Below are 23,629 nucleotides of genomic sequence, written 5' to 3'. Positions count from 1 at the left end.
TACACTATAAAAACTTTTATCTGACAAAGGATTGTTAGCCTACTCCGTGCTTATAATGCAAGGTGCGTTGGGTGCTCCAAAGGTGTCTTTGTTAATTAAATTTCTTGTACTTTTATATCGCTGGAGTCTGATAAACCCTAATAAAAGAGTGCCAAAGTTGACCAGGGACTGAGATTTTTCCCTGCCAGTCATCTTGATGGTAGGTACTTCCAGGAGAATGAGTTGCTTGATGTAGTTTATAACAGACTGATCTATACATTTTGCAATCTGTGGTTTCACACTTTCAAAAGTGTCAGTTTTCAGGCATATTTGATCAAGTGTAATATAACAAGCATTGGCAGTTGGACAAATTGTACCAAATGTTTAAAAAATGTATATAATTCAATCTATGGTGCATCTGTTTATTTTTGAAGCCACTTATTACTTACTTACTTACTTTTGCAAAAGTTTTACAGCCAATCCAATCGGCATTTATTGTGGACAAGATGATAATGTGGCCTTGGTGGTCGGGGAAGCAAAATCTCAGGTGTGGGAGGAGTTTGGAGAGACCATGAGGCTCAAAGACGTTCTGGCAAACCATCAGGTGACTCGCAAAGGGAAGGCAGGGATTCACCCAGGCTGTTCTCAGCAAGGTTGGAGAAATGGTGATCGAGGCTGAGGATGCTGTCTGGTGATGGAAGGAACACTTTGCGGAATACCTGAAACCGGTGGACATGTCCTTTATGGAGGAGGCAGAGCCAGAAGCTGATGAAAGGTCAATGCCCATTTCTCTGCAGTAGATCACTGAGGTAGTAACTCTACAGTAGCAAGGCCCCAGAGGTGGATGAGATCTGTCCAGAAATGTTGAAGGCTCTGGAGATTATTGGACTGTCCTGGCTGACGTGCCTTTTCGGTGTTGCATGGTTATCAGGAGCTGTGTCTCTGGTTTTGCAGCCCGGGGTGGTGGTCCCCATTTTTAAAAAGGAAGACTTGAGGGTGTGCTCCTACTATTGGGGGATCACATCCCTAAGCCTCTCTGGAAAAGCTTATGCCACGGTTCTAGAAAGGAGACTGGTTCTAGTTGTGGAAACCCAGATCAGGAAGAAGTAATGTGGATTCTGTCTAGGCCGTGCAATGGTGGACCAGCTCCTTACCCTCATGAGGATTCTGGAGGGGGCATCGAAGTAGGCTCAATTAGTCGACATGTGTTTTTTTGGACTTAGAGAAGGGGTATGACCATGTTCCCTAAGGGATTCTGTTGGGGTGCTGGGAGAGTATGGGGTTCCAGAGCCCATAATAACAGCTATTCAATCCCTATATAATCATATTAAAAGCTGTGTCCATATATTTGAAAAAACATCAGCACCATTTCCAGTGGGTGTGGGACTCCTCCAGGACTAGGCTTTGTCTCTTAACCTGTTTAATTTTCATGGACAGCATATCAAGGCATAGTCAGGGAAGAGAAGGGATCCAATTTGGTGGCCTTAGAATCCCTTCACTGCTTTTTGTAGATGCTATGGTCCTGTTGGCTTTATTGTTTGCAAACTCCAGCACGCTTTTAGACAGTTGATGACTTGATTGTGAAGCGGCAGGGATGACGATCAGCACCTGCAAATCTGTGGCCATGGCCCACAGTAAGAAAAGGGTGGAATGTCCTGTCCAAGTGGGAGATGAGTTACTGTCTCAAGTGGGGGAGTTTTAGTACCTCAGGGTCTTGTTCACAATTGAGGGATAAAGGGATGGTGAGATCAACAGATAGATTGGGGTGGCAAGTGCAGTTAAATAGTCGCTATACTGATCTGTAGTAGGGAAGAAGGAGTGGAGTCCAAAGGCAAAACTCTTGATTTACTAGTAGATCTACCTCCCTACATTTAACTATGGTCATGATCTTTGGGTAAGGGCTGAAAGAATGAAATCCCAGGTACAAGCAGCCAAAATGAACTTTCTCCACACTTTAGCTGGGCTCCATCTTAGAGATAGGATGAGAAGCACAGACATCCAGGAGAGGTTTGAAGTAGAGCCGCTGACCCTGTGCATCAAGAGGAACCATCTTCAGAAAATACTTGTGTCGTATTCTCACCCAAGATGTTACTTTTAGGACATGTTCTTTCATTAAAACAGAGTAGACATTGAAAAGGGTGCATGCTATTTGCAAATGACTTTGTGCAACGTGGAACCACTAAGAATATTGTGGAACGGAAACAGGAGCAGAGCTATGAAGAATAGGGGCCTTAAGATTAGTAGGATTTAAGGGACAAGACTGAGATGGGGAAATTCACCTCCAGGGAGAAAGGCTTAAAAGGGTGGAAATGTTCAAGAATCTCTGATCAAAAATAACAGAAAATTAGGAGCTGCAGTAGATCTAGAAATAAACCATAGAATGCAATCATGTTGGAAAAACTGGAAATCATATTGGCATTATTATGTGACCAAGAATTAGTGCAGGAATGAAGGGTAAAGTGTATGGAACAGTGTGAGGTCAGAAACCTGGTCAGTTAAACTGGTGCATGAAAGGAAACTGGAGGCTTCAGAAATAAGCATGTTGAGATAGATGTGTAGAGTAACAAAGATTGATAAGTTCACGAATGAGAGAACAGAGGAACAGCTAAAGTTGGGGAAAGAAGGTTAAACTGGTACAGGCATATCATGAGAAGAGAGGCTAAACAATGGATTCATGGATATGGAGGTGTCAGGATGATGGAGAAGAGGATGACCAAAAAGAAATCAAATGGACTGTGTGAACAGGGATCTATGGGAGAATGGGTCCATCAGTCGAGATAGTATATGGCATATGAGAATGGAGGAGTGTGGTCAAATGTAGCGACCCCATGTAAAAGTGGGAAAAGCTTTCGAAGACTAAATTAGGCAGGGATTTTATTTCAAAGCAATTACTATGATAATCATCAATTCCTCTTCATTTTTATTCAGTGAATTCTGCACAGAGATTTTTTTCACATTAGACAACAGAAAAATAAAGAAAAATCGAGGATTGTCCAGTAAAAGTTAGATTTTTTAAAATATTTATTAATATTTGCATTGTATTTTTTAAATTGTGTAAAAAAAAATTAAAAATCACATTTTTTTAAATATACAACATTTTAAAAAAATCTTCAGAGTGGACTTCTCTGGTGAGTGTCTACTACTGATTCTCTTCACAGTTGCTGTTAGGTAGGTGGTGTCTCATCCCCAAGCTTTACAAGCTGCAGTTCCCTTTTGCAGCACATCGTTTTCTGAGGCGTTCTCCATTACTGAGAAAGATCATATGGCCCGCTGCTTACCACTTGGTGTTTGTCCTGAAAATGAAAGGACATTACAGCCCAGTGAGGAAATGTTTCTCAAAAGTTGCATTTGATATAATTTTTGTTTAAGATTCTAGAAAGTTGAATATAAACCATAACGTTTAAATAAAAAAGGATGTTTTTTTCAAATTAACGTTTTTACATTGACAGGAAATCCCGCCATGCATAGAGGAAGGAATTGTAGAACCTTAACTGTCTACCTCTGGCCCTTATTAACTACTGTAGTATCTTAACGGACTTAGCTGGTAAAACAGAAAAAGAATAATGAAAAAAAAACAGAAACTCATCATCATTGTCATTTTCCTGATGGTTTCAGGCCAGATGAAAGAAAGAAACCCTACAGGGTGTCTACTCCAAAGTACTTCTGTACTTTTGTGCTCCTCATCTTATTGCAGCCTTATTCTTTCTGTCATTCCCCAGAGCGCATGACAATTAGTGAGACTGACTGGTAAATGCAGACTTAGCAGTAATTCAATGGCTCTGTCTGATGACTTAGCTCCCATTTCACCACCTCAGTCCAGTCCAATGTCTAATGAAACACCACCAGTTTATTGGTCAGTCTCACTCTCATATCAGTTTCCCCTCATTAACAACGCCCAAGGATACCTGAATCCCTGCAAGTGACATATCTGTTAAAAACAAGACACACACTTTTCTAAAAGCGGATCATATCTTTACATTTTGAAGGTGCCAATTGTGATCCTAAGCTCATAACACTAAGCTGTGCATACCATAGATCACAACCTGACAAGACCAGGGCAACAGTGTCGTCAGGAAACAGCAGAGATGCAATCCTTGGGTTCCCACATTGGTTAATCCCCAAGCCTTGGCTGTGGTTTGATTTTCATGAACATTACAGGAGGTAGGATGTGCCCAGCTTCCACTTTAAATGGAGCACAACTCTCAATCCACAAGTTCTGGCTGTATACTAAAGTAAACTGAGAATTTTTTTTCAGGTTCACAAAGAAAATGCAGAGAGGATTGGCAAACCAACATGGCTTCTCAAATGTATGTGCAAGAATGAAGATGAGGTATCCGGTTTAGCATCTATATTGCTAGCTCTGAAGTTCAACCATCAGACAGAGTGCCATTCCAGTAGACCAGCAGAGGATTTCCTAGGAAGACTGAACAGGATGATTTCTCATTATTCACTTCATCCACATTTATGGGATCAAAAGGCACTGTTTCTTCTTTCCACACAACACTAAAGAGGTGTGTTAGCCAAAAAACTTTCTGTTTTTACGTTATTCACCCATGCAGCTTTTCCAATAGATTTCTTTAATTTTTTCAGAACCTTCCACCATCGAGATAGGCCCAATCCCAACCATTGGATGGTGTGTCCACTGGTTCGAGATAGGCCCAATCCCAACCATTGGATGGTGTGTCCACTGGTTTTAGGAGTTCTCAGTATGTTCCTATCCAGTTCTCGATGATATCGTTAATTGAGCTAACTGTTTCAGCACCTTTACTAAGCACAGCCTGAAGGGTATCCTCGCTATCTCTTGAAATGTCAAATGATTTTCCAGAGACTCTTTATTTCCAGAAACTTTATTTCTCCATGGTGTCACACAGTTCCACCCACAAATGAGCCTTCACTTCAGCCACTATTGCAGCTACTGTCTCTTCCATCTAGTGTTACCTCTCAGTCAAATCTGGAGACTCTGCTGGTAACATTGCAAGTAAAGCCTCTTCCTTCAAATTAACAGGTTCATTTAGCACTGGTGCCCACCATCTTAGTCCTAGGTGGTGTCTTCATGGCAGGCACAGCTGCAATTCACTAGTTAGGTCTTGAACATGGTCCGTTCAGACGCCATGTCATCACCTCTCCCAAGATGCAGGAGAAACACTTCCAGAGGTGAGAGTTAATCTCATTCTGAAGGGGAGCATTTGGGAGTCATTACAGTACCGTTTTGGTTCCTCCATGTCTATCACAATGCTAGAGCTATTCTGATATAAGAGTACACTTGAGGGCAACCTTGTGTTTTGAACATAGTTCTCGTTGTGTAAAATCTGTAACTAGCACAGAAATTCAAGAATAATTCACAGATCAGTTTGAGCTTAGACAGGCCATTCCTCCCAATCACACACCTCCTGGTATCTCAGACATTAAAGTTGGAAGAGATGTTTAATTAAGTGGTGGTCTCTCAAACTCCAAATCTACTGTCTGAATATTTTGAATAATTGTTTGGTAATGTTACATAAGAGTAAAATTGTTTCTCTCTGCACCTCTAAGTCACACCAGAAAAAAAAAACTCTTCACTGTACAGCACCCCGCTATATGCTTATGAACATTCCCACGTGCACCCAAAGAGAGACCACGCTTGATTCAGAAGACTTGCTCTAGAGCCAGTGCTGAGGTGAGACTGTTGTACTGTATATCTAATTAGCATTGGTCAATCTCCTGCAGGAGGTCTGAGTTCTTCCGTGCCAGGGAGATTATGATCCACAATCAGGGATCAGTTGTTCTTTTGCCTATCACCCAGCAGGCATTGCTCCACAGGGTAGAGTCTATCTGAGCTACACAGGTCACTGGGTCAGCAACCACGTGCTACCAAACACTTCCAAAAATAGAAAATAATAGGGTAAATATAAATGTGATATGATGTAAGTTACTTACTGCAAATATATCGATGCCGTTGTCTGCAGGGCTCCCCGCATCATAAATAGGGTTACAGATATTTGGGTTGATGTATTCTATTGGTGCTATGTCATCTCCTTCGTCTGACTGCAGAGACAGGAAGTTTTGAGAGAAATTAATATAAACACACAGTCGCCTTGCTGAATTCAAGCAATCTGATCTTTGCTGTACACCATTTTATAGTAAGACCAACAATGTAAATCTGTTAAAAGAGACATAATTCTGTGATTAACAATACCATCAAATATAACTCCATGCTTTGCCATTTTAAGTGCTCTGCTACACAATTCCTATATTTAAATATGCTGTAATATAATAACACGTCAATGTGATCACTTAGGACAGGAGTTCAGCCATAAACAGGTGGTGAGTAGATGTTGAATATCAAAGGCAGCCTGCCGGGCTGAAAATAATGAAATGTTAAAGGAAGGCTGGATGGCAAGGCCGATTGGACTTGGTGGGCATTAATGCCCCACAGTTCTGCATTAAACTGCTGTCTGGCAGTTTTTTATTTTACAGTGTTTCGAACCCAACATTAAATCTGTTCATGTGCTTGCTCTATATTTATAACTCTCTAATTTTCTTTGTGTTTGTCTTAACAGATCTTCCTAAGGAAGTTGCTGCAATGGTCAAACCGCATTATTTGGAATTATTGCATTCTTTAAGTCAGCAGTTGGTACATCACCAAGACATTACAGAGTGAGTTTGTATAAGAAAAGCTTCTCCACGCTTGTAATATTTTTTTTGCTCAACGTGAAGGGCAAGTGTTGCTTCATAAGGCAGAGACATACCTAGTTTCACAATATAGTTTTCATTTTGCATAATGAGCAAATAATTTGCTAATTACCTTTGTTTGTTCTTCTTCTGCTCATTGCCTGAACTCACAGGATTGCTGATAGCTTTAGCCGATCCTAAAAACACATCAGGTGCAGGGCAGGACTCTGCCCTATTCAGGACATTTTGATGGCCATACTTACACTTGTTTGGTCAATTTAGAAACTTCATGCTAAACTACGTGTCTTTCAGAAGAAAACAGGAATACCATGGCAGATACTGGGAGAACAAGCAAACTCTGCACATGGCGCTGTGGATTTGCTCTTGCTACTCTGCTTTACTCCCATATTTTAATGTGCATATAAAAGTGGGTCTCCAGTTCTGTGGCAGACAGAATCTACTGTACATTGCTAACTCTGAGATTCAACCATTAGACAGAGTGCCAATTCCAGGTGCATAGGCTTTTCTGTGAAGAATGGGGAATATGATTCCTCAGTATTTGGATCACTCTCTTCATCCACATTTATGGGGAACGTTGCCCCATTCTGCCATTCTTGAAGCGCTGTTCTGCTTTCCACCCAACACCGAGGAGATGTGTTAGTGAAAGAACTCAAAATATTGAGTGCTTTTACAATTTCCGGTGCCATTGTATTCACCTATGCAACTTTTCCATTGAAGAATTTAATTATCTCAGCAGTTTCCACCACAGAGACTGACCCAAACTCCAACCTCTGAGGAGGTTGTGCCTACTGGGTTTAACAGTTCCCCTTTTTGATGATAATCCTAGTTGAGTTCAATATTTCTGCAGCTTTAGTGAGAACAGCAAGGATGGTATGTTAGCTATCCCCTGAATTTTCAGATGGTGTGCCAGAAACTCTTGAAGTTTTGCCATGATGTCACAAAATTCCATCCACGCATGAAACTTCACCTCCGCCACTACTGTAGCTACTTGTCTCTTCTGTCTGGCATTACCTCTCAGTTAAATCATGGAGAATGAATAAACTCTGCAGATGGCCCTGTGGATTATGTCTGACTACTCGGGTTTACTCCCATGTTTCACTGTGCAGACTTGTTCGATTGGTGGCTGTAAGTTGGTGCTGTGTTAAGTCAGGTTGAGCATACTGGTGTTCAGGCCTCACAATAGACTGAAGCCCGATCCTGGGCCAGTTCTTGGGTTGAGTTTGAGTCTGTCTATATTTGCTCTATGCCCTGCAGATCTAAATTGGAATGTGGATTTTATAAAATGAATCAATGAACCTCATTAAATGTCCCACAATAAGTTTGGATCCTCCTTCTAATCCACTTATTTTTCTGTAAATTGTAAGCCTGACAAGAACAAAAAGACATTAGAGATATTTAGAGAAAGCCAGTAACAGTTTTACTTTTGAAGGGAAGGTTCAGGGAATTAAATTAGTCCTGACTGTAACAACAATTCATCGATTCATCCACCTTTTTAATTACAGCTCACAGGACACTATAGCCTTTTCTCTTTTGTTTTGTTACACAATCGATTACAGGTAACGCTCACCCACAAACTCATACTAGACCAATTTAGAGTCGCCGCTTAACGTACCGTCCATGTCACCTAGAAGTGAACCTGCACACAAAATCCACAACAAGAGCAGCTCATCCAGCATTACAGTTTTAAGCACCCTGAGGCTCACAGTGGCACAATTTTAGTAACAGCGACACTGCTGATTACTTGGCTCTGCAGACATGGGAAAGAATTTGGAGTGGTTATTTACTCAAAAGCGTCCTGTAATCCCTGTACGTGCTGAAATCTAGAAAGGTCTTAATGTTTTCAGATGTAAATGTTCCTATTAAAGCAGCAGCTGTTGTAAGAGTATTTCAATTTCATTTCAGTGTTGCCTGGTGAACATCTTTACAGCAGAAGCCTTCTAGAAATGGGCAGAATTGTGAAAGGGAGAATACAAAGTTTCAGGAACTGCAGCCGCCAAGACTATAGAAAGTGGAATTAGGGCTGTCGGCCCAACTAACACATTTGGCATACAGAGCAGTAATGTGGTCCACAAACACAATTAACACTTTATTGGATGGAGGCACTTTGACTGTGTTCAGAATGTTAAAGGGGATCTGCTTTGGAAGAAGACTGGACCCCTGATTGCAGTGCAAACTGAGTGCAACGTGAGAGTGGATTTAAGATTTGAGTACAAGTTTCCATAACCTATTTCCATTTTTTAAGTTTAAATCTCTACTAATAAAAGGCAAAGCCCTCACTGACTCACTCACTCACTCACTCACTCACTCACTCATCACTAATTCTCCAACTTCCCGTGTAGGGAGAAGGCTGAAATTTCGCAGGCTCATTCCTTACAGCTTACTTACAAAAGTTAAGCAGGTTTCATTTCAAAATTCTACGCATAATGGTCATAACGGTCAACAACGTCTGCCATGTTGAACTTTCTTATTCATGGCCCCATCTTCACGAAATTTGGTAGGCGGCTTCCCTGCGCTAACCGAAACCAATGTACGTACTTATTTTGGTGGTATGACGCCACTGTCAGCCGCCATATTGAACATTTTCAACGTCACTAATTCTCCAACTTCCTGTGTAGGTAGAAGGCTGAAATTTGGTACTGATTTCGGTGGTATGATGCCACTGTCGGCCGCCATATTGAACTTTTCAACGGTCTTTGTTACTCATGGGCCCATCTTCAAGAAATTTGGTACGCGGGTTCCCAACGCTAACTGAATCCTACTTACGTACATATATACATCCATAGCCTGCAGCTCGGTCACCATGTGAGACGTTGTTGGCTGCCTGCCTATATAAGGGCGTCTGTCACTCCGGTCTCTACATTCCCTTCCTTGCTTTGCCATGGGATTTACGTCTCCCTGCTGATAACTACAGCCTTTTTATTCAATCCACAGCTTCTCCGCTGTTTTATTGTTCGTTTATTACGATTATAGTTATTGTGTAGGTATTTTAGACTTACTTTACTTTGTTCAGGTACCCATTTCCTTTATCATTCCAACCGTACCCCCATTAACATGTCTATCGAGGTGATCACCATTGATCAAAGAACTGTCACTTACCGAGTGGTTTCCATGCCCGGAGATGGCACCTACCCTTTCCATTCTTTTTGTTTCATATTGCACGGCCATATCAGGCTCACTCTTGATATCCGGAGGAACATTGTGTCTTAGGTATTGAATGACTGGGACAGGTTCAAGGTGTGGACTGATGACGGTACAGGAGATAATTATACTACACAGGAGCACTATAAGACTGAAATGCTTAAGCCCTTCACCTATGGTTCTGCATGTGCGTTGATGGCTGCTGGTGAATTGTTCAGTTGTCGCTTTCAAGTGTACTGAAATGGCCAAATATTTTACACCTTTCGACAACCGCCAATGCCTCTTAAACATCTTAGATTGACAGGTGACGATTTCAGTAGTGGACACTTTGATGTTTCTGAATGTTTAAACTCTTAAAAGCTAGATGTGAAGTTATCGATGAAACCAGTTGTATACTTACAACGCTTGACAGATGCCGAATATCACTTCAACACAAGTCCTGCAAATACTGTCGTAATTGAAACAAACCATGAAACTCAAACCGATTATGACAGCAGCAATCCAAGCTGTGAGATTTGAGACAAGATTACTGTTTACATGGCCAACTGTACGTTGCATGTTCAAGAGTAAGCTCAGCGCACAGCTTGGTCAAATTACAACCGGAGGGCCAAACTCACAATGTGGTATACAAAGAGATCCTTAACAAATAATTATTGGTATATTTTCCCTCAGTTTAAAAAGGTTTAATTTTCTTCTTAATAAAAATTTTAAGGCAGTACTTCGCCGCTGCGAAGCGCGGGTATTTTGCTAGTTCCATATAAACAGAAACTGTGCTATGGAATTGTGTTTGCCCTCTTTCTAAATTACTTAATTACTGAACATTTTTGAAACTGAATATTATCAGAATTTTCAGGTAAAACCTAATAATGGATAAAGGGCACCAACATCATAAAGCAATACTTATTTTACTCATCTATCTGTAAATTATTCAACACTAGACGGCACTGTGCCAAAAAGTTATTGCCCCTGTATACTTTGGGTCAGATCTGGAACCACACACTTTTTATACTTCCAGGCCAGTCATTATGTTCCTGCCACCATTCTGATGTGGACTTGTATTTGTGTTTTGGGTCTTTGTCTTGCTGTATCACCTAGCGGGACTTTCCTGATACAGAACAGTATTCACGGTTCTTTGATTTATGGCAAGTAGTCCAGTTCCTGATGGAGGAAAGCATCCTCACACCATCATACTACCACACCCATCACATTTAACTGTTGGTATACTGTTCATACTGTGTTTGGTCTGTTTGGGCCCCACCTCATCAAAGATGTTCCAGTTTTGTGTTTATGTCATCTGTCCATGGAACTTTCTTCAAAAAAAGATCATCTTTGCCTTGGCAAGAGAAGTCTGCATTTCTGTGGATGTTTTTAGGAGACTCTGAGTAACTTTCCAGATAGTTGAATGCTGTGTCTTTCATGTAATTTTGGTAGGCCAGCCACTCCTGGTAATATTCTCTACTGTGTTTTCGATTTGGAGACTATAGTCCTATTTGGACAGGATTAGGTTTTTACTCTAGGAGATTGGGTAAAGTAACAGTTAATGAATGACCCATGTACATTTTAAGATCTATTCAGATGGGATTAATTTGTAGACTAGGAGGTAGGGTAAAGAAATAAATTAGTGCAGGTCCCATTTAATTTTTAAGATCTATTCGGATGGGCTTAGTTTTTACACCAAGAGGAGGTGTAAAGTTAGTGTTTGAAATGGAGTATTGATGCAGCAGTGCTCCATATCGCCATTTCCCTGTAGTAAATGTATGCATACTATCAGTCTAGACCATATTAGCAAGCCTATTTTACAGTATAAGAGGAACAGCCCTGCACCCACACTCATTTCTTATAAATTGTGTATATCTGTGTGCCTTCAACACCCAAGAGGATATAAAACTCTACCATCTCCTCACCCTGTTATTCAACGTGTACAACAAGGAGAACCAGCAGCTCTTTTTTTCTACTTCAGGTAATGGGTAAAGTGATTATTACCAGTGGACCTCTGTCATTTTATTCCCAATCGAACTGTTCAGATGATGGAATTTTACTGTCATGTCAGTTCTCACAGGTTTAGTTTAACCAGCGGTAATTTTTAATAGACTTTTTATAGAAAGTAAAAGTCTCTGTAATTTTTCCTGAGATGTGAACATGCTACATATTCAAAGTTACTGGCACCAGTGATTTAGACAGGACTAAAACTACAGAGGTCAGCATTTGACAGTCAGACATGACATTCTACTGTCTAGAATGGAGAATATGCTGGGTATCTCTGGCACTGCTCTCCAGTGGTTCAAGTCCTATCTGACTGATAGGCAAGAGTTTGTTAGTCTTGGCAACAGCAGATCCAGCTCAGTGCCAGTCACACAAGGAGTTCCTCAGGGCTCTGTCCTCGGCCCTCTTCTCTTCTGTATTTATATGCTTTCCTTTGGCCATATTATTCGTAGCTTTGGACTGGGTTATCATTTTAATTCAGACAATATTCAACTCTATCCATCCATTTTCTAACCCACTGAATCCAAACATAGGGTCACGGGGGGTCTGCTGGAGCCAATCCCAGCCAACACAGGGCGCAAGGCAGGAACCAATCCCGGGCAGGGCGCCAACCCATCAATTATGTTGTCTGTTAGGCATTTTTTCTCTGAATTCACTGTCATAATCTTCTTAATTTATTTATCTGGTTTGTACAATGCTATATACTGTATACCCTGCCTTTCTATCTTAAACTCTGTGAAGTGCCTTGAGCATGGGAAAGGCACTATATAAATAAAATGTATTATTTATTATTATTAGAGGCCCTCTGGTAAAAATTACTTTATCCAACCTCCTGGTGTAAAAATATTCCCGTCTGCACAGGGCGTAGGCTCTCATTATCACTCAGTAGAGGCCCAGAGGCCTAGAAATGACTCTGTCACTCTTTCCATACTGACAGCAACCTTTTTTCCTTTCTCTTTAGGTGCTGCCTTTGGTTATGGCATTATATGCTTGTTCAGTGTTTGTGGTGGCAACTTGACTCTAATAGTAAAGCTCAAAAAAAAAAGTGAGGTTTATACAGTGCAGTGCTGGCCATAATCAAACCTGAATCGAACCAGTGTTTTCCCTAGCATTAAAATTTAGTGGAAAGGCCATCCAATAGTCCAGGGATGCCCACACTTTTTCGTCTTGCGAGCTACTTTTAAAATGACCAAGTCGAAATGATCTACCTACATTAAAAATTATTATACAGTATATATATATATAGTGTCAGGGAAGCCAGGGGCGACGACCCGGCCGGGACGCTTCGAGGGACCAGAAGAGGGTCTACACCCGCCCTGGATCACGTGGGGGCCGCCACCCTGGTTGCTTTGGGGGCCACGGGTAAAGGGCTTGGAAGCCCAAACCTGTAGGGGCCCGTGATCAACTCCACGGGGGCGCCCCGATGCCTTTGGAGCTCTGGACCTCAGCACTTCCGCCACACAGGGGCGTGTCAATGGGTGATTGCCGGGGAGCACCTAGAACACATCCGGGGGGCCGCCACCCTTCATTCGAGGCTTAAGTCGGGTGGAGGCAGGACAAAGCAGGAGAAGAGAAAGTAGAGGCAGCCCGAAGAAAGGCATTGTGTGTTGGCCAGGACTTTGTGGGGTTGTGTGAGCACATGTAAATATTGTAAATAGTTGTCAATAAACGTGTGGTGGTGGAAAACAACATGTCTGCCTGTCTGTGCCCAGGTCCCTTTCACAATACAATGTATATGTATATGTATATGTCGTACCTTGCATAACTGAATAACCTTTATGGCACAATAACAATTCAATACATTTATAGTCACTATAGTAGTTGGATTTAATAATCTTCATGTGGGAAAAGGGCTGCCTCGCATAAATAAGTAGAGCCGAATAATGCAGTCAAGGAGCTTTTGAATTCAGCCGAGTGAAAAATGACGGCTGTCCGATTAATTGCGATTTTAGTTCCCTCTCCTTTCTCTTTCTCAGATCGCTTTTTGGAAGGAAGTCAGTTTCGTAGTTTTTATGAACAGTTCGAAAGTGCCTTTCCACATTTTCCTTCTTTGGAATAGCAATGATAGATTGACAGATCAGACAAACGCACTTCGATTGTGACATTGTGAGAGAAAAAATCCTCTTCCAATTCCACATCCAGCCCATACCCTCCCCAAACATTTTTTTTAAATCCCTTCTTTAGTCGATATAAATTGGAAAGCTAACTAGATCACAGCCAGAGTTTTGCAGTGGCTCGCACGTTTGATGGTGTGTGCGGGATGACCAGTGTGTTAGAAGAGAAGAGATCTCAGACTGGCTGCCCTGTATGTCAATCAAGTGGCAAATGCCATAGGGAGGATATACACTCAGCAAAAAAAGAAACGTCCCTTTTCCAGGACTGTGTATTTCAACAATAATGTTTTAAAAATCCAAATAACTTTACAGATCTTCATTGTAAAGGGTTTAAACAATGTTTTCCATGCATGTTCAATTAACCATAATCAATTACTTAACATGCACCTGTGGAATGGTCGTTAAGACCTTAACAGCTTACAGAAAGTAGGCATTTAAGGTCACAGTTCTAAAAACGCAGGACACTAAAGAGACTTGTCTACTGACTGTGAAAAACACCCAAAGAAAGATGCCCAGGGTCCCTGCTCATCTGCGTGAACGTGCATTAGGCATGCTGCAGGTAGGCATGAGGACTGCTGATGTGGCTAGGGCAATAAATTGCCATGTCCGCACTGTGAGACGCCTAAGACAGCGCTACAGGGAGACAGGAAGGACAGCTGATCATCCTCGCAGTGGAAGACCACGTGTAACAACACCTGCACAGGATCGGTACATCCGAATATCACACCTGCGTGACAGGTACAGGATGGCCACAACAACTGCCCGAGTCACACCAGGAACACACAATCCCTCCATCAGTGCTCAGACTGTCCGCAATAGGCTGAGAGAGGCTGGACTGAGGGCTTGTAGGCCTGTTGTAAGGCAGGTCCTTACCAGACATCACCAGCAACAACGCCACCTATGGGCACAAACCCACCTTCGCTGGACCAGACAGGAGTGGCAAAAAGTGCTCTTCACTGATGAGTCACGGTTTTGTCTCACCAGGGCTGATGGACGGATTCGTGTTTATCGTCGAAGGAATGAGCGTTACACCGAGGCCTGTACCCTGGAGCGGGATCGATTTGGATCGATGGCTAGGGCCACTACCCCCAGAAATGTCCAGAAACTTGCAGGTGCCTTGGTGGAAGAGTGGGGTAACATCTCACAGCAAGAACTGACAAATCTGGTCCAGTCCATGAGGAGGAGATGCACTGCAGTACTTCAAGCAGCTGGTGGCCACACCAGATACTGACTGGTACTTTTGATTTTGAGCCTCCCTTCATTCAGGGACACATTGTGAAACATTTTTAGTTTATGTCTTATGGTGTTGACTCTTTTAGTGTTCATACAAATATTTACACATTAAGTTTACTGAAAGTAAAAACAGTTGAAAGTCAGAGGACGTTTCTTTTTTTGCTGAGTATATGATAGACTAATGTTTAAAAACATTTTTTTTTTAATGCAATGCGATCTACCTGCACTACCTTTGCGATCTACCGGTCCATCACGATCGACACATTGGGCACCTCTGCAATAGTCCACAGGCTCCCCTTGACTCTGAGTAAAGGCATCACAGCATCCAGTCTTAAAAGAATTTGTTATTAAATCTCTGTGAAGCTTCGGATGGGGCAGACTGTGACAGAGTTGTCAGTGGTGTTTGTTTGCTTGTTTACTTCTGCATGGTGCTCCTGTTCTTTGGCTTTCTTAACATCAATGGACTGCCAAAATGCCCCTTACTTTGATTTCAAGTTGCATGGTGCAGCACACATGTAGCACAAAATGAAAACTCACAAACACCCTTGTAAATAGTCAGACACTCTGATTACCTTGTAGTGACAGATCCGGCGATTGATGAGGGGTGATACTGTAGAGAGTGCAGTCCATAAATATGATGTACCTTCTCTATCTAAAGCTCATTGCAAGTTGTTTTGAAACGTTACGTTTTTAAGCAATGACATGATCCCTCCTTGCCCCCAAAGCAAAAGCATACAATAGTGTTCTGAGCTTCTACTTATTATAACAAATTGGGAAATGTGATTTAACTAAAAAATATGTTTTTTGTGGATGTGATTAATCTTAAAATTTGTAAGCCTTTATTTTAATTCACTTTAAAATTTGTATGTATCCAGTTTTTTGGGGCTCTGTCTTTAGTCTAATTCAATTTAAAATGTGTATGTAATCATTTTTGTTGTTAAATGATGTTCTTCACATTAATAAATATAACTGCTATTACTTAATTAGAGTATATTTCAGTAACAAACCTCGAAGAGGGACCTTTCCCCTCGGGCAGAAACCATTCCCACCAAGTAATAACAGTGTTCACCACTAAGCAGACCTTTAACGGGACTGGTTTAACTAGAAGACAATTACTTTTTTTTACATGGTGCCAATTGGTGTTTAAACATTAGACAAATCAAATAGCTATAAAAAAAATGTGTTTGTTCACTTGGGTTTCATTATTTTAATATTAGATTTTGCTGGAAGCTTTATCAAGATTTGGAATAATAGAGCAATCAGGTAAATACTTTTTGACAGCACTCTTTACTATATATGTATACTGTAATACATATCTGCACACAGTAGGTTTAGAAACTATTCACTCCTTTACACTTTTATCACAATATCTTCTTTGACACCTGGGGGTCTGCTGGAGCCAATCCCAGCCAACACAGGGCGCAAGGCAGGAAACAAACCCTAAGCAGGGCGCCAGCCCACTGCAGGGCACACACACGTGCACCCACACACCAAGCTCACACTGGCGACAATTTAGGATCGCCAGTGCACCTAACCTGCATGTCTTTGGACTGTGGGAGGAAACGCACGCAGACAAGGGGAGAACAAGCAAACTCCACGCAGGGAGGACCCATGAAGCAAACTCGGGTCTCCTAACTGCAAAGGAGCAGAACTACCACTGCTGCCCCTGAAAGTTTCAACATATTTTAAATTATTTTTTTGTGTATGGGTAAACAAACACATGATTACCATTTGGAAGATGGTAATGACTTTTCTTTTTTGTTGTTGTTTAATGTAAACCAGCAGCAGTGCTGTAGCAGTTGCAGATGCAGGATTTGTGGAGGGCTAACTGTGTGCTATACGTACATTTACTACTAAATCAGAACTCTGACTGGGTCACCTAATGAGTTTTGCCATTCAAGAGTTACTTTGGCTTCATGTTTGGGGTGATTGTCTTGTTGTGTTACGGATTGCTCTCCTAGTTTCAGGTATTTGGAAGATTGGAGAAAATTTTGCTCCAGTACTCTTATTTCTATCTGTTGTTAAGGTTTTTAAACTTTTTTGGGGCTCCTCCCAATGGGATGACACACCAAAGGGCCTCCTGAAGAGTGATCTCCGTGTCTGTGGAAGACAGTATATCAGTCATTGGTGCAACCGCAGGCTCCCAGCGCTGTAGCAGCTTGCCGCCAAAACAAATCCGAAAAGATTGTGGTTGCGCTATGAGCACCAACCATCGATGGGTGATGCAAGGAACATTGTAAATGCATGGAACAGTATTACTTGGCCACTAACCTGACCATGACCCTGCCTGACTGCTGTGTCTGTGTATAGGAGAGCGGTAGATCCTGCTGCAATAAATAACTGTGCTGTTCCTGTTTCAAGCTGAATAAAGTTGGTTTTGCTAACGACTCAGCCTCGTGTTTTGGGGTGCAAGACAGGGACTTACACGTCACACTATATTACCATCTAATTTGATAAATCTACTAATCTTTGTCTTCTTCTTCCTCTTCATCTTTTCCCTCTTCTATGTGTTGTCCATGTGCTTGATCAGCCTTCTCCATACAGTTCCTGCACCTCCTCCCTAGTCAGACCCTTTCCCTTCAGATCTTCTTTTACTTTATCCATCCATTTTTTGCTGTAAAAGGATTTCATTATAATGTAGTTGGAACATAAAATGGCCTTTCGGCACATACAGTTGACTAAGCTGACTGCAGAATGCCAAACTCGATGTCAATGTCTATTTTGTTCTTGCTAGCATCAATGGCAGCAAGGAGTTCACACGTCCTTAAGGGTCTTTGAGGGTCGGTGGATCCTCCTCGCTGCGTGGAGCACCAAAATGGCACCCCTTGCTGTCTATAATGTGGCCTTTTTGCTTGAGTTGCATAAACTACACCCTTCTGTGTCTGGAGCGTACACTCCTTAACTTTCAAAAATGGCGCACCTTAGGTGACGTCACCTAATGGATTGGCCAGCTCACATTGACTGCCGTCTGTTGTTCTGAGTCACCCTTTTTATTAACCTGTAAAGGTTTTACATAATAAGATCATGATAAAAATTTTGAGGAAATGAAGGTCGCATTCATACATAAGAATCATTGGATGCATAAATGTTTATGGTGTGTAGTTGTTCATGGGGTAAAATCGTGGGGAATTCATGAAAATGTTTTTGAGTAGCATAAACAAAAGAGAAGCTCAGTAGTCAACACTTTTTGCTGAAGGGTGAGCCAAAAATTAATTCTCAATCTGCTCAATGTGCTCAGCAAAGTCTAACCATAACCTTAAGAAATTTGGAAATCCGTGATAGAGTCTCGCTAGTTTGAACCCCTGGAGCTCTAAGAGTATAAGTCAGATTTGATTGACAGTTCTCCCACCCCTAAATACGCCCACAATGCATCTGGTCTGCACTCACCCTTCTCTTGTTCCACAGCTGCAAGAATATGACAACAATCGAGTAAACCGAGTGACATAAATGTGCAATCTAACTGACTGTCCAGCAGAACTCCTGAATTGCGATTTTTTTTTTTGGCAAAGTATAGAAGAAATATTTTTTAGCTTTTTTTATGAAAAATTAGTTTGTTGTAGTGAATTTTGTAGATTACACAAACTTCACCATAATGATTTTTTTTATCATTAGTTCTATAAAAAAAAAACTGTCCAGGACCAAAAATAAAATTTGTTAAAACAGAGTTCATCCTATTGGAATTTTACCTATATTCTGTTTTACGGATAAAAAGCTTTGGAATGGTTGTCCAGAATGGTTATATCCACCATACTACTTTGTAAATGTCATCTGTCAGTGAATTTTCTGGATTTGCTTTGCATATTACAACATTTCGGGGATCAGAGTATATCTCAAAAGTACAGCAGAGGCCAGTCTTGCAGGAACAATTCATTATATACTGATACAGTAGAGCACTTTAAAACACTGCTGAAAACACATTACTTTAACATGGCCTTTTTATAACTTCATTTTAATCGTAATTTAACTTAATCCTGATACTCTGTATGTTCAATTCATCATAACAACTATTCATGGTGGCTCTAAAATCGGTACTGACCCCTACTCTCTTTTCTGTTTCTTTTTCCGGTTTCTTTGTGGTGGTGGCCTGCGCCACCTCCACCTACTCAAAGCTTCATGATGCTCCAACAATGATGGACGGATTAAAAGGAAGAAGTCTACGTGACCATCATCATCATCAAGCCCTTCCGTGAGAACCCTAAATCCAAAGAGGACTGTTTCATTTATGTTAGGTAGAATGCCCAGAGGGGACTGGGCGGTCTCATGGTCTGGAATCCCTACAGATTTTATTTTTTCTCCAGCTGTCTGGAGTTTTTTTTGTTTTTTCTGTCCCCCCTGGCCATTGAACCTTACTCTTATTCGATGTTAATGTTGATTTATTTTTTTATAATTATGTCTTTCATTTTTCTATTCTTTAATATGTAAAGCACTTTGAGCTACTGTTCGTATGAAAATGTGCTATATAAATAAATGTTGTTGTTGTTGTTGTTATTATATGCACATGCCACCATTTCAGAGTCATCACCTCACTTGACTTGATTGTCTATGAGACACAAAAGACATCTGAAATATCTGAATATCAAACCCACACAGACACAAAGTGGCTACACTGAGGCAGCAGAGTGGTAATCACTGCACCACCAGTAGCCATCCAGTAGCTATTACAGTAAAATCCTAATACAGTGGAACCTTGGATTGCAAGTAACTTGGTTTCCGAGTGTTTTGCAAGACAAGATAAAATTTTTAATAAATTCTGACTTGACAAACGAGTGAGGTCTTGCAATACGAATAGTCTGTATACACTTTGTCTGCCGAGCGTCATTTGATCACAACTGAGCTGATGGTTCTTCTCTCTCTCGCTGCGGGATTGTGGGTAATTGTCAGTCGGTGTGCCTGACTCATATAGTCAACATCTGCAGGAGTGTATACTGTTTACTACAGCATTGTGACCTCGTGTGTGTGTTGTGACGTGTGAGTCTCTGTTGTGCACCCTAAAACACGAGGCTGAGTCTCAGTACTTTAGTGACACCAGCGTTTATTCAGCTTGAAACATGAACAGCGCGGTTATTTATTGTAGCAGGATCTGCCGCTCTCCTATACACAGACACAGCAGTCAGGCAAGGTCGGGGCCAGGTTAGTGACCAAGTAATACTGTGCCCTGCACATTTATAATGTTCCTTGTATCACCCATCAACTGCAGGTGCTTATAGCATGACCGCGATCTTTTTGGATTCGCTTTTACGGCAAACTGCTACAGCGCTGGGTGCCTGCTGTTGCTTCGGGACGCTGTTCCGCATGTCTTCCCATTACATAAGAGTTTAGAAACTCACTCACACCAGCCATGATTCTTTTCAAACGTAAAGTGCAGGTTAATTTGTTTTATGTATTTTTACTTTATATTTTGTATTAATCATTTTAATATGAATAGTTTTGGGTTGTGGAACAAATCATCTGAGTTTCCATTATTTCTTATGGGGAAATTTGCTTTGATATACGAGTGCTTTGGATTGCGAGCACGTTTCCGGAACGAATTATGCTCGCAAACCAAGGTTCCACTGTATGTATTTTTGTATACATTGAGACTCATCTGGCAGATAAATTTGCACAATTTATGTAAAGACCTTCCAGGAGATGAGAGAAGAACTGTCATAGCATGTACCCTGAGTTTTACCTGCTCTCCTGCTTCATGTCACTAGTTTGTTTGACAAAATACCAACCAGACAGGACCATGGTGTCTCCGGACATCTGCTTTACATAAACATCCTCAGTTGTGAACTGTGTCTCCGAATGAATCCACAGAAAATGGCAGAGTAGTGGTGCCACTCATTTGCAAAGTACGTAAAGTGACACACTTTCATCCTTCTGGAAACCATAAAGTTTGTGAACTCTTTAGAATTTTCTAAATATCTGCATAAATATGACCTAAAACATCATCAGATTTTCACTCAAGTCCTAAAAGTAGATAAAGAGAAACCAGTTAAACAAATGAGACAAAAATATTATACTTTTATGTTTTAGGTCATATTTATGCAGAAATATAGAAAATTCTAAAGGGTTCACAAACTTTCAAGCACCACTGTACTTAACTAATCCTGAGAAGGGTCATGGTGAAGCTGGTGCCTGTCCCAGCAAGCATGGTGAGCAAAGTAGGAGCAATCCCTGGACAGGTTGCCAGTTCATGCAGGGAGATCACATTCACACTTTTTTCTGTCCAAATGTCACTAAAGCTGGATGAACCTTTTTCTGGTGAGATTTACTAAATTAATCAACAGTTTCCATCAGCACATGTGATATCAGAGTGACAGACTGACAAAGGATGACAAAAGAAGGTAAAGGATGAACTCACCTTAAAGTAATGAAACTGGAAGGGCTTGGTTCTTCGTGAGTAATAATAATAACTTATGAATGCCACCAGACTGATCAGTACCACAAGGAGTAAAACGCCCACACCCATACCAGCTTTGTGGCCTGTGTGAAACTGAAAGAGAAAGAAAATTCAATTAATAGGAGCAAATTCTCAAGCTATTCACCCTTTAGAAGAAGTCTCCTTTCTGCTTCTTTTACTGTGATTGAATTTTTATGGTGGAATGGCAGCTGAGGATAAGAACATAAACTGGTAAACTGATGATTTTGATGATGACTGCGGCTACACAACCATGTTCTGAGTCAATGTCTGCAGTGCTGCATCTCCTTCTCCAGCCTGATGATCAATCACATAACCCTCTCTTGCCATCAATCACAAATAAAACATACAGTAATGTTCTGAAACTTGAAGACAGCAGCCTACTCATTTCCAAGGAAAAACTTTGGAGGCACCGACTGTTTCCTTGATATTATTACACTTGGCAATACATCACTCAGGGATTATCCCATGGGGCTTGATAAGCTTGGAAAGGATTTTTTTTTTGCTTTAACACTCTTAAGAGTTGTGATATCTGACTACCATGTTTGACACACCAGGACTGAAAGCCTCCTTGAATTCTGACAATGGCACCTGTGTGAATTTTGCTCACTTGTCATTTATTTTACAGTGATTTAATTTTCTTTTCATACTGCTTAGCACAAAGGGCACCATGTCGTTGTTTTCTTCCACTCCCACCTCTGCAAGTCCTTCGTCTGCACATAAAAGTACTGAAACAAAGTAATTTAAGAAAACTATCTATCCAGCCATTTTCAAAACCTGCTTACCTAGGGCAGGATTGTGGGGAAACTGGAGCCTATCCCAGCAAGCATCAGGTGCAAGGAAGAAACAATTCCTGAACAGGGTGCCAGTCCATTACCAGATGAACACACATGCATCACTTTAGCATCACCAAACGACTTAACCTGAATGTTATTGGACTGTGGGAGGAAACCCACATAGACACGGGGAAAACAATACAACTCCCTCAATACGTGGAGCATCTGTGACTTGAAACTCGGTCTCCTTGTAACAAAACAGGAGTGCTACCCCCATGCCACACTTTTATAAAACTAAGTCCATTAATATTTCACTAACATTTAATCGGACCTAATGCCCAGCAAGAGGTTGGCAGTGTGTAGAAACATTTTCTTCTATTGCAGAACACTGGTTGTTGCATTATTGCTGAATGTTATAGTCAACATGATGTCTGATAAAAGGCAACTGATGACCATGTAAATGGAAAAATATAGAAGAAGCTATGAAAAGCTAAAGTTGATATAAGGAATGAGCAAAAATTTAATTGTTGTCATGAAAACGACATGGGATGTATGTGAACATGAAACCTACAAAGGGGTAAGGCTATAGTGTACATTGAAGGAGAATCATCTCTGTTTGAATGTTTATTCATGAAAAACAGACACAGTGATAAACAATAAACTAGAGATGTGGAGTTGAGTGGTACATTCAAGGAAAACAAAATCAGCTTGCAAATAATAAGTGAAGGTAGACAACCTTGGAGATTATTCAAAGTGAAAAATGAAGTGAATCGTATACCTTTTAAGAGAAGAAAATTTCAAGAGAGAAGTATCAGAAATTGAGCTAGAAGGGAAGACACCAAGAAGTCAGTTAACAACAGTGGGAGTCAAGAACAATTGGAAAAAGTGAATTCCAGGAGCGCTGCTGAATGAAAGACTGCATTCCATTTACCTCGGTAGTCCGAGCTGGAAATGACGTCACAGCAGAATTGACTGCGTTTCAGTAAAACAATTGGAAAACCAAAGTGGATGGATCCAGGAAAACCTCTGTTGTGCTTGCTCCATCAGAATAAATGGCGGTTGATAACAACACATTATGTGGTATTTGGCATTTCAAGACACCATGGAAACATGTCCACAGAGAGAAGTTGGATAGTACTGTGTGTACGACTAATTTAATGAGACACAAATGGACAGAAGTGCTAATAAACAGTATAATTTACACAGCGTCCGTGGTGTACGGCACCATTTTGGATTGTGTCACACACGTGCACTTCGGAGTGAACCACAGGGACCAGGAAATGCCAATTCCACACCAGAGCAGGTGGCGGCGGGGTGCACTAAACCTCTCTCTT

General features: G+C 41.1%; 1 protein-coding gene across 2 annotated transcripts in view; it reads right to left on the bottom strand.

Annotated features, from left to right (window-relative positions):
* Positions 1–3,023: 3,023 nt before the first annotated feature.
* Positions 3,024–23,629, bottom strand: part of stab2 (stabilin 2) — a 247,856-nt gene continuing 227,250 nt past the window's right edge. For both annotated transcript variants that reach the window (XM_039761804.1, XM_039761805.1), the window contains exons 67-69: positions 21,463–21,594; positions 5,896–6,003; positions 3,024–3,272 (exon numbers count right to left, since the gene is read on the bottom strand). In XM_039761804.1, the coding sequence (XP_039617738.1) occupies positions 3,225–3,272; positions 5,896–6,003; positions 21,463–21,594 (288 nt within the window). In that variant the 3' untranslated portion in view covers positions 3,024–3,224. The remainder of the gene's footprint in view (positions 3,273–5,895; positions 6,004–21,462; positions 21,595–23,629) is intronic.

This window comes from Polypterus senegalus, chromosome 8, assembly GCF_016835505.1.
Source record: "Polypterus senegalus isolate Bchr_013 chromosome 8, ASM1683550v1, whole genome shotgun sequence".
Classification (NCBI taxonomy): domain Eukaryota; kingdom Metazoa; phylum Chordata; class Cladistia; order Polypteriformes; family Polypteridae; genus Polypterus; species Polypterus senegalus.
Note: the sequence above shows the minus strand (reverse complement) of the source record. Positions and strands in the feature narration are given on the sequence as shown.